A 13,961-nucleotide genomic window follows, 5' to 3' on the forward strand; every position below is an offset into this window, starting at 1 on the left:
CTTTGATCTCACCAGAAAATGCAGAAGCTGAGGCTGGCGGTGAGGCAGGGAGCTACAGATGGTTATGGGGAAGGGAGGCAGCCCCACAGATGATACATGAGACTGAAAGTGTCACCACAAACCTTCCTTCCACATCCTGACCCACGCATGCCACCCCATGGGACTAAAGCCATCTCAGACACATCGTCCTTGGTGGTCGCAGGTTGTGCCAACGCCTGAGGACGCTGGGCTGTGCCACCCAGGAGCAAGGCACGGAGGGGTCTGCCCCAAGTGCACACTCCTGGGGGAACAGCCCTCCCAGGAAGGACAAGGGGGGGGCTCTGAGTAGCACCCTTGGCATGGCACACCGTCCTCAGGCAGGCACCACAGATCCAGAGCAGGGGCTGCACGCAGACCCCAGGCCACCCATTGCCCAGGAAGGGGCAGGACGCCCCACGCCAGCGGTGTTTCACCACGGAGTAAAAAAAAATAAAATTAAATCCAACTCCTGACATCGAAGAAGATGAGAAGCCATGAGAAAGGGAAGGTTCCTGAGAGAGGCCCCCAGCACCCACATTACAGCCAGACCGCAGTGTGGGGGAAATCCCCCAAGAGCAGCCGCAGTTGCTGCTGGCTGCGGCCGGGCGAGCAGGGAAGCTCAGTGGGGCACAGGAAAAGCCGGGTTTCTGGGCGCTTCCAGCCGTCCCCAGGCTTGGCCCCTTCCCCATCCCGCTCTCCACCCTGATGTGCCGCAAGTCCCATTCCCCTTAACAGGAACAACCACAGCCGCTTTCCTGGCCACGGTTCCACAAAACGCTGACTCCTTGCTACCCCAAAAGCACAATAAAAATTCAATGGAGCCGGAGCCACGACCCAGAGTGAGGGAACCACGGAGGGAGCACGTCCCTCCTTCAGCAGGCACAGCTCAGGCGCTGGCTGGACCGGGAGGTATCACTGGATTTCTCTGCTACGTGTTGCAGTGGAAGGGGGTGATGGAGACGAGATCTGGGGAGGGGGGACAAACATCCCTGGGGAGTGGGGAGCAGGTGGGAGAGCCGGGCATTCCTGGGCAGGGGTCCGTGCGTGCATCTGTGTGCAAGCAGCCAGGGAGCGCAGAGCTCTTTTTTTTAAAATTAAAAAAAAAAAAAAAAAAAAAAAAAAGGGGGTGGGAGAGCAAAGTTGCTTCTATTGTTGAACCAAATCCAAGAGTAGCTGAGGACCACACAGGGAGCGGGGCGTGGGGGAGGAGGCAGCGCTCCCGCACAAAGATGGCTGACACCCCTCCGCTGAGCAACATCTGCCCCTGCACAGCACCCCGCGGGGACCCCCGCCCGGGGGATCCCCCCGCCGCGCCCGGCGGCACGGACGGGGGTGCAACTCGGGGTGCTTCCCCCCCCGGAGGCCCCCCAAAGCCGAAGGGAGGCGCAGGAAAAGCAAATCCCAGACCCGTGAAGCAGGGCTGCAGGGATCGAGGAGAGAAAATCCACGCTGGAGTTATTAATAACAAAGGAGGGGGATCAGCCGCTTCCACTCGGAAACGGGGATTTGCTCCCGCCTGACCCTGCCCGCGCTCCCGTTCCCCCCGGGCCGGGGTCCCGTGCCGGGACTGGCGGCTCCGCGGCGCCAGCTCTGCCCCGGTGCGGGGCTGCGGCCGCCCCCGGGGGTTCTTCCCACCGGGAAGGGGGTGTCCAGCACCGTGCCCGCCGCACGTGTCACCACCTTCGCGCGGGGACCCCCGCACGGACACGCATGGGGGTCCCTCTTCAACCCAGCACGGCGCACCCGCGGAAGGCGCAGCCCGAGCGGCCGCGCAGACGGGACCCCGGCTCGTGGGCACCCACGGCCCGTCCTCCGCGGCCCCGGTGACGGGACGCCCGGCGGCGGCATCCTCATCCTCCTCGTCCCGCCCCGCTCCCGCGCTGTCACCTGCCTCCCGGCCGGCCCCGCACTCCGCGCCGCGCGTGGGGGACAAAGCCGGGGCCGGGAGCGGGACCGGGACCGTTCCCACGGGCGGCCGAGCCCGCAGGGCCGCGCTTACCTTCCACCCAGAGGTGCTCGATGTCGGTCTCGATGGAGGCCACCCGTAGTCCCACGGCCAGCGCCCCGAACACCAGCAGCCCCACGAAGAGCACCTTCCCGCAGTGCCGCTGGATCCGGCAACCCAGGGCGAAGAGCAGCGCCTGAAAGCGGGCCCGCAGCCACAGCGGGGTCCTCTGGCCCACGGCCCTGCCCTGCGGAGGGAGCGAGGATCGGGTCAGCCCGGGAGAGGAGAGGGGAGAGCCCCTGCCTGGGAAAGGGGACCCGCAGCGGGGCGGGATGCCCGCGGCCGCCGCACTCGGCTTCGGAGCGGAACCGCGAGCGCCGGAGTTTCCCCGAGCCGGGGGACGCGGGGGTCCCCGCACCCGCCCGGCCCGCCCCGGGCTCCTCCGCGCTCTCCGAACTCCCCTCCCCGGCCCGCAGCCCCCGCGAGAGCGGGCGATGCTCGCCCCTCACTCACCTCGGGCAGCGGCTTGCGGCGGGCGGCGCGGAGCGGCGGCGGCGCGGCGCGGGGGGGCTCGGCCGGCATGGCGGGGCGGCTGGCGGGGCTGGGCACCCCCCGTTATGTGGGGCCGAGCGCGGCGGCGGCCCCCATGCGCGCGGCGGGGCCGTGCCGGTGCCGGTGCCGGTGCGGATGGAGGGCTGTGTGTGCGCCGCCGGCCGCCCGCCGCGCCTCTAAAGGGGAGGCGGGGGCGGGGGGCGCCGGGGCCGCGCCGCCGCCGCCGCTCCCATTGGCCGCCGCCGCCGCGGCAGCGCCCATCGCCGCTGCTAAGCAACGGCGCGCCCGCCGCCGGCGGCCACACACCGCGCTCCCCCCCGCGCCGCCCCGCGCCGCACCGCACCGGCCCCGCCGCGGGGGGGAGCGCGGCCGCGGCGGCACCGGGGCACCGGCACGGCCCGAGCCCGGGGCTGCCCCACGCCTCCGGCCCCGGCCCCGGCAGCGCCCCACAGACAGCCCCGGGGATGGGCATCCCCCCTGTGAGCGTCCCCCGGGGTGGGTGCGCAGCCCTCTCACCACCCCGCCATAGCTGTCCCCCGGGGATGGGCACCCGGCAAAGCAAAGCATTCCCTACATCCTTCTTCCACAGCTACCCCACAAAGGGTAGGCAGCCCCCTGGAGATGCCCCAAGGAATGGCATCCCTCCTAAGCACGTCCCGAGCACAGGGTGTTGTGCACATAACCTCCCTCTCCTCGGGACGCACCCCTCCCGAGCACCCTCCTTGGTCCAAACATTCCCCCACATGCTCTCTCTCCCCAGTGCTGGGCAGACCCCCCACCCAGAGCCACCCCAAGGGTCCCAGTATCTCCTCCAGGGCCAGGCATCTTCCCACAGCTACTTCCCAGGAGATAGGCAGCCCTCCTAAAGGCTGGATATCCCAACTGTGGCCACCCCCCAAGGGCTTGGCAGCACCCTTATAGCCATATAAAGGGGTAGTCAGTGTTCTTCCAGAGTCTGCACATCTTTTTAACAGCCATCCCAAGGGATGGGCATCTCTTCTTCAAGGGCCAGGTGTTCTCCCCCAAAGGATCAGGCATCCCAATTAAAACCTTTTCCCAACAATATTCACCCCCGCCTTCCCCTCCCCACAAAAGCAGGGTGTCCACCCACCCCCAGTACCAGCTGCTCTCCCCAAAGGCCAGATAGTCCCCCAGGCCACAGTGGGGGGCAGGAAGACACTCCACTCCTTGGGTGTACCCACAAGTGCTGCCCCATTCTCTGCCAAGGGGAACCAAGCCAAACATCCCAAAGTTGGAGGCCAGGGGCACAAAAATCCCATCCATGGGGAACAGGAAGTGCAAAAGAGCCAGAGATAAATGGCACATAACTTGTGGGGTGGTTAGGATTGTTTCTCTGCTTATTTCACTCCTTTCTCAGTTTTTTATTGCTGCTCCCACCAGGAAAGCTGCCCCAAGGAGCTGCTGAGGGCACCCAGGGAGGTTGGGTAAACCAACACGGAGCAGCACCCAACCCATGTGCAATCCCCCCCATCACTACCTTGGAGCAATGCCGAAGATGCTCAATCTGGTGTTTCCCTGGCCAAAAACGGGGGACATCCCAATAAAGAAAGGGAGTGCCTGGGGCAGTTTCTCCATGCCCCCCAGGCACAACCCCACAGCCCCGCCTGCTGCTGCCGGGCTCTCCTGGGCCCCAGCGGCACGGAAAGGGTTTCTCCCTCGTCCAGCAATAGGCCTGTAGCATCTGGCGTGTCCCCAAATACAGAAGGGAAACGGCTATTCAGCACTTCTGCAGCCTGATTGCTATTAACAGCTCCACCATTCCCCTTCCCGGTGGACCCGCACTACCGCTGGGCAGCTGCAGCTTTTTATCAGCTTAATATTTAAAACGTAAGTTGTCGTCCTCCTTTCCAGCAGGGATGGTTCCCCCTCCCCATGTTCTCCATTGGCTCCCTATCTGTCATCATTGGTTTCCACCTGGGGCTCTCCCACCCTGCCCTGCACCCTGGGAAATGTCATCAATGTCCTTGGAAAAATCGTGGAATGGCCCACGGAGACCTGCTCAGTGTCTGCCAGGGCCTGGGCCCCATCCCAGGGTACCAAGGGTTTCTCCTGGACGTGGGCACCCAGTGCTACAGGGCCAGCTTCCATGACCCCCCCACACGTTGGCACCAGGGTGCTGTGCCACAGGAGCACTATGCAGGACAGGATCACCCCTGGCACCCCTGCCTGCTCCACACCATGCACCCCTGTTCCACTGCCCTCCCACTGCCACTGTGGTCCCCAGGGACCAGCTGTCCCCCAGTACCTGTGTGCCCTGGCAGCACTGTCACAGCGTGGTGACTTGCACCCCAAGCAAGAGGCCATGGGGCTGGGCAGAAGGGCAGCTGGTTTGGGGATCCCAAGATTTGCAGCAGGAGTGACAATACCAGTGACAGGGCCAGATCCTGCCATGCCAATGAGGATTGAAAAACCAACTGGAAAATGGCAGGACGGGGCTCAGCCTGCCCTGCCCTGACGCCACAGAGATGAGCTTTGAGTCTCCCTGCAGGGCATTTATTTCTCCCGGAGCCACCCGAAAGGGGACTGGGAGCCCTGCAGGCCCTGGGGGAGCAGGATGGGGAGCAGGGGCTCGGCTCGCACGCAGGGAGGCTTCTCCTGCCGCTTCTTGCTGACCGGCTGTTTTATATCAAGGCGGGAGGGGGGATTTGCTGTTCTAGATGGTATTTTAATGGGCAGGCAGGCAGCTGGAGCCTGGGAGAAGCCTGCTTTACATTGTTTGGGGTTGTAACAAATAAATTCAATTAAAGGCAAATGGCTCCGCGCAGCCCCCACCCTGCGCAGTGTCTCTGTGGCACTGGAGGCTGCGGGAGCCCCGCACAGGGGCTGCCCGGGGCTCTGCCCACCCTCGCCCTCGGCCCTGCCGCAGGGAGGTGCCGGGGTGAGCTGGCAGGATGCGGTGGGAGCTGGGAAGGGCAGGGCACCGCACCCACAGAGTACCCACAGAGAGGATGGAGTGTCCGGGGAGTCCACCCTGTCCCCACACTGCGTGTCCCACCCCGTTGAGCAAAGGGGATGTGAAAATCCCCGTGGCAGGAGCCCCGCCACAGCGAGCACTCCTCAGGAAGGGCAGCCCAGGACAACAGCCGCGGCGGGCAGCAGCATCCTCCGGGCAAGCAGAGACTGGGCAGAGGCTGGGGCGTGGAACTGAGCTTTGCATGGCCACCATGCAGCCCCAGAGCCCCATGGCCGGGGGGAGAAACAGAGGGGGCTTGGCAGGGACATGCCAGAGCCTCAGCACGCTGTAAACAGCCGCCGCCGCAGCAGCAACTCCTCTGCCGGGAGCCAGCGCCGGGCGTTAGTTAGCTGGAAACCAGATGGTGCTCCCCCAACCACCGGCACAGCCTGCTGGCCACGGCCCGCAGCCAGGCACAGGCTCTCAGGGACCCCAGGGCTGCACAGCACCCAGCACTGGGACCCTGTCGAGCTGGACAGAGAGCTGGGGGTGCAGGGAAGGCCCCACAGATGGACAGGGAGAGTCAGTGTGTCCCCGACCCCATTGCTTCCTCAGCCAGTACCATGTGTGTCCCAAGGCATGATATGTCGTAAGGGATGGAGAAGGGAGGCAGAATCCAGCAGAGGGGATTGGAGATAGGGTGTTAACATCCCTCAAAATGCCCGTGAATCTCTGGGTGCCACACCGTGCCTCAGTTTCCCTGTGCCTCCCAAACAGCAGGGAACAACCAACAGCTGGTCCACAGGTCAGAGTCAACCTCATCCCCCCAGATAAGGATAAGATAGGGCAGAGATAAAGCCCCATTTCCGAGGCCAGGGAAAGCCTGAGCATCCCTGGCACATCACACCTGGAGTAACTCTCCATGGGAAATACAACATGGAATACAGACAGTGAGCCCCCATCCCAGCACCACCAGCAGGACCTGGGGCTCCAAGCTCTTCCCCACTCCCCAGTGGTCTTGGGAGCAGGTGCACCGAGGGGGCACAGCGGACCCATCCCAGCCCTGGGATTTTAGGGGGGTCTACAGCAAGAAGACAAACAGCCGGGGCTGGGGAGGGGCCGGGGGGAAGGACGGCATCCCTGGTAGCCGTGGCGGGGGTCCTGTGGTGTTTACAGAGCTTAAAACCCGCCTAAGCCCTGCAAGGCCACGGCGCACAATAGTGTGTGGACGTGGTGACACCGGCCGTCCCCACACCACCTTGGAAGACAGAGAGCCCTGCCACCCACCGCCAGCACCGGGATTAATTATGATAATGTAGTTCTTTCCCCCTTTGTCACCCTAATGAATGGGCCCCTTTAGGATTTTAAGGCCTTTGTTTGGTGCCTCTTTACTGCGGTATTGTAGGATGGGGACTAGCAGGTGGCAGGTCCCCAAACAGCCCCTTTTGTCTCCTTTGGGGGCTGTTTTGTGGTGGGGTTGGGGAGGGGGATGCGAGGATGCAGGAGCGGGGGTGTGCTGCAAGGGAGCTCCTGGACGGCCCCGTAGCACCCGTGCCATTGCTGTGGGGCCGTGGCACCCCACGCTGTGCATTGTGGCACCGGGGATTGCCGGCCCCGGCCGTGCCCTGAGCCACCCGTGCCCTGGCCTGCTCAGTGGGCAGATGCGGGGAGCCACCGTCTGAGCCCCTGCCTTGATCTTTTACTGCCTGGGCAAATCAATTACCCAGCAGAAAAGTCTCTAAATCCCACCATAAAACCCGTTTAGCAGCCGCGGTGGCGCTCGCCAGGCCCTGGGCAAACCTCACCCTGTGCCGGCACGGAGCTGGAGCGATTTTCTGCAGGGACGGTGGGCAACTGCTGCTGGGGAAGGTCGGGCTGCAGGCGCAGCTGCACAACATCTCCCCACGCCCAGGAGGCAGATGAGGGCTCCCAGGAGTCCTGGCTGTGCTCAGACCCTTCCGAGACCTCCACAGCTCTGTGCCCTTCTGCACCAGTCTGTCCCCCTACACATCCCCTGAGCGCAGGAGCAGCTGGGGATGTGACAGCACCGGGCACGGCACTGGGGACCAGGGACAGGCAGCTGAGGTGGCACAGAGGCACAGGGAGCAGGGACAAGGCAGGGCACAGAGACACCCGAACGGCAATGCCCTGTGCCAGCGTGGTTCCACGGGCTTTGTGTCAGGGCCATTGGCTGTGCTCATGGTGCCACCACAGTCATGATGATGGAGCCTTGCTTCCTCCTATGCAGACACATAGAAGCATCTTTAATACCAATGCCAGCAGAGGGATGACACCACTAGAGGGTTGAGGGGCCCAGGGATGGTTAACGTCCCCCTGATTGCAGGCTGGGCTGGGTGATTCCTTCAGGATGCCCAGGAGCACTGGAGAGGCTGCATGGTTCTGCCTGGGGGCATTGTCAGGTGCCGGGCATTGGGGATCTCTCTGCTGTGCTGAACCTTCCGGCACAGGGGACCCCGGCTGCCGTGTCCCCCTGGGCAGAGGGGCTCCACGAGGAGGGGGGAGATCCTGGCCAGGCACTGCCGGGGGCTGCAAACTGGTGAGCAGCGGGGTGGTAAAACGGTGACAAGTAATTGGTGTCCCGGCCAGTCCTTTCATGCCGACGCCGTTTTATGGGTGAGGAAATTGCTTGTGAGTCAGGAACACAGGAGACAAATTTAGGAAGTGCTCTCTGAATGTGCCGGGGTCAGGCGCCGAGGCCGAGTGCTTGAAACCTGGGTGGCCTCGCCGCTCGCCCCGCATTCCCCCCCCGGCTCCTCGGCATGGGAAAGCAGACCTTTTATCTTATCACTGCTCTTCCGCCGCCCCGGCCTCCCCCGCACGGCCCCCTCCCGGCACAGCCGCTCGCGCAGCAGACACAATGCGCGGTGGCGGCCAAACGCGCACCCGTGACCCTCCGGCAGCGCCTGGCACCGGGGGCTGCTCCCACCCGCCTGCCAAAGGGCTCGGGATCCTTTGCACCACTCCGCATTCCCTTGGCCAGAGGCACCTTGCTGGCCAGAGGGCTGACACAAGGCGCCGTGGGATGAGGGGATGCGGCATCCTACCCCTTCTCGGGAGCGAGCCCTGGCACAAGCTGATGTGGCCTCAGGGATGCAGTGATGGGGAAACGCTGGTGCAAAGGTCTCCCTATACTATGGGGTGGCTGGTCCTCATCCTGCTGGCAAAGGTGCTGGAGCAGGCGGACCCCCCGTGCTGCAGTGCTGCACCCTATGCCAGCCTTCCCCACGTTCCCCCACAGGCTGGGAAGTTGGTACTCCCTTTTCCTCCCTTTTAACTGGGAAGGAAGGCCTCAGCTCCCTTAAGGTGCACCCGAATACAGCTGCCGGCTACCTTGAGCGCGCAGCCCCCATCCCCGGCCGCGGCCGAGCCGCCGCATCGGGCGGTTTGGATGTATTTTTCTTGATCGCTGGCCAAGCACTCTCTCCTGCAAAGCAGCATGTTTCTCATTTTCTGTAGGTTTAACTCCAAATTAATTTGTAAGTGATCTAGGTTTCTTGTTCCCCGAAAGATACCTAATAGCGGGGGGAGAGCTCCTGCCAACCGAAACGTCTCAGCGGGTAAAGGAAAAGCAGGAAAAAGAATCCCAGGAACTGTGACCCCTGGTGGGTATTTAACAAGGTGTCAGGGCAAGGGATTTTCGGAGCCAACTAAGTGGATGTGACACCGGCCCCGTGGGTCGGGACGGGGTGTGGGGATGCTCCCGCCGCGGCAGTTTGCTGCCGCCAGGTCTCATCCTGATCCAACCCTTCCTTGGGGGCAGCAGGAGCAGGGAGGGATGCTCAGCACTCCATTGCTTGCGCTGGCGGGTGCTGAGAGCCCCGAGGTGTGAGAAAAGCCGGGGGAACAGGAGATGTTCGGGGTCGGGGCGAGCCATCCCCAGCACGGGCCGGTGGAGGTGCCCTCGCTGGGGGACCAAGGCAGCGCATTCATACTGGACAAGGGCTGCGGAAGCGCCAGCGCCTGCGGGGAGGCAGGGGAGGCCCCACAGGGTGGTGGTCCCCTGGGGCCGGTGGGTGGTGGGAGGGGGCCAGCGAGCCCGCCGGGCGCCCCTGCCGCATGGGAAGCGGGCACGGTTTAATTGGGCGGGCGGCCGCTCGGCGGGGCCGGCTGCTGGCAGGCGGACACAAGCTCTTTTGTCTCCGCTCTCGCTCCCGGCACCGGCTGGGGCTGGCAGGGCCCGGAGCGGTGCAGCCACTGAGAGCCGAGCTCGCCACCGGGGCAAGCAGCCAAACCCACCCCGGCTCCTGGGGCTGTCACAGGCCCTCGCTGCACGCGAGGAAGTGTCCAGGTGGCCAGCGAGGCTTCCTGGCTGATGAGGGGTTAGGAAATGTGTGGCAATCCCCGGGAAAGGGCCCTACAGTTCTCCCCGTGCCCCCTTATTGCCAGCAACAGGCGAGGCCCCTGCCCTCCCTGCTGACCGGGCTCCTGAGCTCCGTGGCCAGGGATCCTGGGGCAACAGGCATGTGAAAGCACCCTGGCTTTTGCTCTCCAAGGTGGGATCTACAAGAGGATGCCAAGGAGGGATCTATAGTGACAGCAGCCACTGCTTTTGGATCCTGGTTCCTTTTGCATCCCTCCCGTCCATCAGCTCCACTCAGATCCTTTCTGTGGAGTAGGTCACCAGCCAGGGGCTGTGCCTCTCATCCCTTCCCCTGCACCCTACTGGCACGGTGGCTCTCCAGCCCCACAGGCAACATCCATGAGGGTGGATGATGACAGGGCTGAGGAATAAGGAGCAGACCTCCACCATGTGCACACTGCCTGGTCTCCCAGGGCCATTCCCAGGAGCCTCCTCTCCCAGAAGTCTCTTGCTACAGGAAGAATAGGGGCTATGAAGACTGGAAAGGACATCATGGTGAGAGCATGAAAGAGTGAACCCCAGGTGATGGGGTGGATGGTCTGGCCACCATCCAGAGCAGACTGGACTCCTCAGAGAGCAGTCCCAGCCCCTTGCACAGAAGGAGCATGGCTGGGGCAGCAGGGTGCATCACAGCCAGCTGTGGATCAGCAGTGGCTGCAAGCGGAGTGCGGCCAAATCCCTTCTTCCCGGCATCCGGCACCAACCACCCCCTTTGCAGAAAGGCCCAAGCAGGGGAAGATGTTGCTCATTGACCCTGCGAGGGCCTGGGTCCTTCCTGGCGCCGCTGGAAATGGCTGGGCAACACGGCTGAGTTGCCAACCCAAAGAGCAGGCACCATCATCACCATGGTGAGCAACGTCACAAGGATGGCACAGACTGGCCAGGTTTGCCTCCTCAAGTCTCTCTCAACCCATCACTAGGAGATTCATGGCTTTCCTTGTCTGGGAACACAGCTGGATGCTTTGGGGAACCCTGGGGTGGAGATCAGAGGCCATTACCCACTGACCATCCCACCCGTCACTGCTGCCAGTGTAACTGGTTGGTTGCTCCTCACCATCCCCTCCAACTCTCCCAGCGCCGGCAGGCGGCTGCACCCTGGCCCCAGGCACAGGTGTTCGCTCTGGAGACCACAGTCCTGGGGAACAGGGCTGCCCTCCCTCTCTGGGGCAACCCGCATCCTGCCACAGGGTTAAACTCCCCAAGGAAAGGAGGGAGGAAGATAGGAAAAACAATCACAAGAATTTGTTTCATGCTGCCTGGATCCTTCCCCGCACGCAGCAGTGTTTTTGGACGGCCGATTTATAATCAGCAGTGTGGAATGTTGTAAATTAAATATTTTTAAACAACTTTGCTCTCTCTCTGGTTAAACATTTCAGAGATCGCTCTTTCTTGTCTGTCTCTTGCTGGGTGGTCCCTCCATTCGCCCGTACATCTTCCTCAAACACAATTAACCATTTAGATGTTGCACAAAGGAATAGCTTATGCATACAACACCAGTCGCTTGCTGCTCCGACGCTGGGGGAGGGAGGCAAATAAGAAGGCAGCTTCTTTTATTTTCTACTAAAAACAAAAACAAGAAAATCCCTTTTTCCTTCCCAAACTATCCCATTTTTTCTTGAATTGTAAAGGCACTGATCCAAGCTCATCAGCTGTCTTGGTCCTCAGTCCAACAATCCCCTTGCCGTCCCCCATCCCCTGAAATTCAACATTAGCATTTTAAAAGCCTAAAACATACAAGTTTATTTAGACTCAAACTCTCCCAAGCTCTTGCTTTCCATATTTATATACACACGTATTTTAACGTATATAAAATGTCTGTCTATAGGAGCTGGAAGGAAGTTCCCGTCTGCCGGCCCGTCTGGGAGGCACAGGCGCGGCTGTGGACCTTGGCTCCTGGGAGATGGAGTGAAAACCGACAGGATCCAGAAATCAGCCTCCTGGCTGAGAGGGAGCGAGCCTCGGTGGGCAGGCTGCTGCAGAGGTGCTGGGGCAGGGGGTGGATGGTGCTGGGTGCTGGTGAGGGAATCTCCACATCCCAAAATTAACTCTGCAGGTGGCCAGTGAGAAGGGCCCCGTGCTCTGCGCTCCCCCATGGCTCTGGGATGCGCCAGGTCAGTGCACAGTGGGCAGCCTGCAATGCCAAAGGCCCCAGCCCCAACTGCCCACTGCAGTAATCAATCCTTTAAAACAGATAACCAAAAGGCCACCACAGGAGGGGCTGTATGTGATGGGAGGAGGGCACTGCGGTGTCCTGGGGCTGGATTACACCACACACTGTGCAACGTGCGTCTGTCACAGCACTGCCGCCGGCACAGGCGGCTCCTCTGTGAGCCCCACGTGGGGCTTGATCTCACTCTGCCTTGGGCAGGGACCACAGCAGCCACTACTGGCCCTCACTGGGGACTTGGGCCAGTGTGAAGGCAGTAAGGCACCTCTGGAAAACAATGGTGCTCCCTAGACCTGTGAGGTTTTATTAGGAAAATACTCATCTCTGGACCAGCGAAGTCCAAAGGGTGGCCGGGGCATGGTGAAAAGCACTCTTCCCAGGCAGCCAGAGGAAGGACAGTGAGGTGCAGAAACCAGCAAGGAAGCCAGCAGGAGCATGGCTCTGCACAATCAACCTTGGAGACTGATGGCAGTAAAAGATTGTCAAGTCCTTGTGATCCCAACCCTGAGAGGTCCAGGAGAGTCCTATTGCAAGGGCTGCACACACAGTGTCACCTGGATAGGTGACCAGGGGAGCCAGAGACCATATGACTGCTCAGGCTCTATTCTCCCCTTCCTGCCCACAAGCCAAAAAACTGTCCTAAAAGCAAGATCAGAGCTAGGTGCAAAGTTTTTGTGTCCATTTGAACACCATGGGGGTGGGAAGCCCACCATCCCTGGGAATGGCTCCCTGTTTGTCTTCACCTCATGTGGCTCTCTCCCAGGGCTGCCAGGAAGATGGGAGCCATCTGCTTTGGTTTGACTGCAGAAGGGATCAGATGAGCTGCTGCTTCTTGAAAGATCCCAACAGCCACCTACAAAAGCAAACACAAACTGCTGAGGGAGGCAAGCCACGGCTCTGGGTGCCTGCAACTGCCCAACAAATGCTCTTCCCAAATCTGTGTCTTACAAATGGGCTTGGCTGCAAAAATCTTGGCAAGCACCTGGCTGCAGAGCTGCTGCCAGTTGCACCCAGCTCTCATAGGAGCCAGAGTGAAGGGTCAGAGCTTCAGGTGCCTCTGCCATGGTGTGCCAGCAGGGCAGGACACACAGGAAGAAGTGTGGCCAGGTGTACACACACACCAACCCTGCTCCCCTGGTGACAGGAAAAGCCTTTTGGGAGCAGCTGGCAAGACACCACTCAGGAAAGACAGTGGTCCTGCTGGCCATGAGGACATCAGGTAAACCTCTGCTTTACCCCATGCAGATCCAGCATGTGACAAGCCACTGCAAGAACCTTTTCACAGCAACCCTGGCGTTACATCCGCCAAAGAAGTGTTCAGGACGAGTCTGTCGAGAAAGAGCCAGCGCCTACAGAGCTGGAGAACTTTCATCTCTTTCAGAAAAATGTTGCCTATATAGCACCACTTTGACACCAGTGACACTGTGATGGGCACGAGCTGTAATGCTCAGCTGCCTGGGGGTGACAGAGCAGCTTATTTGTGTCTGAGATGTGCCCCATTCCTTAAAGTTAGTGAGCAGCCTGTATTAGTAACACCTTCCAGAATGTCTGTGACCTGGGACCAGTCACATCCAAAACTACCTGGGAACAGAATCTGATGTCCTCAGTCACCTCCCCAATTTTCTCAATGACTCTAACATCACTCGGTTTGTGAAGTTGCCTGACCCAACCCATCACACGCTCACCTGATGATGACAGCAGTGTGGAGGCCAGGTTAGATGAGGAAGGGTTAACCTCCCAGTGCCTGTCTTGGGATTCCTGAAGGCCCTATTATCCTGAACTATTTTTCATAATTACTGCCACACACGAAGACTACATCAAGAGTGAATCTTCACTTTGATAATTTGTGCTGTGAAATCTCACTTTGGGATCTACTTTTATCTCACACCAAACACCTGCAGGTCGTAAAAGGCAAAAAGGAAAAGAAAATGCCTCAAATCCTAGCCAGGTTTTCAAGTGTCAGAGAACACTAAATTAATGCTAA

At 61.0% G+C, this 13,961-nt stretch overlaps 1 protein-coding gene across 1 annotated transcript in view; it reads right to left on the reverse strand.

Annotated features, from left to right (window-relative positions):
* PTCH2 (patched 2) overlaps positions 1–2,776 on the reverse strand; it is a 21,473-nt gene extending 18,697 nt beyond the window's left edge. Inside the window, 4 exon segments of the mRNA XM_054638288.2 lie at positions 2,018–2,210; positions 2,477–2,575; positions 2,577–2,704; positions 2,707–2,776. Of these exon segments, the coding sequence (XP_054494263.2) occupies positions 2,018–2,210; positions 2,477–2,575; positions 2,577–2,704; positions 2,707–2,776 (490 nt within the window).
* Positions 2,777–13,961: the final 11,185 nt, after the last annotated feature.

This window comes from Agelaius phoeniceus, chromosome 8 (genome assembly GCF_051311805.1).
Source record: "Agelaius phoeniceus isolate bAgePho1 chromosome 8, bAgePho1.hap1, whole genome shotgun sequence".
Classification (NCBI taxonomy): domain Eukaryota; kingdom Metazoa; phylum Chordata; class Aves; order Passeriformes; family Icteridae; genus Agelaius; species Agelaius phoeniceus.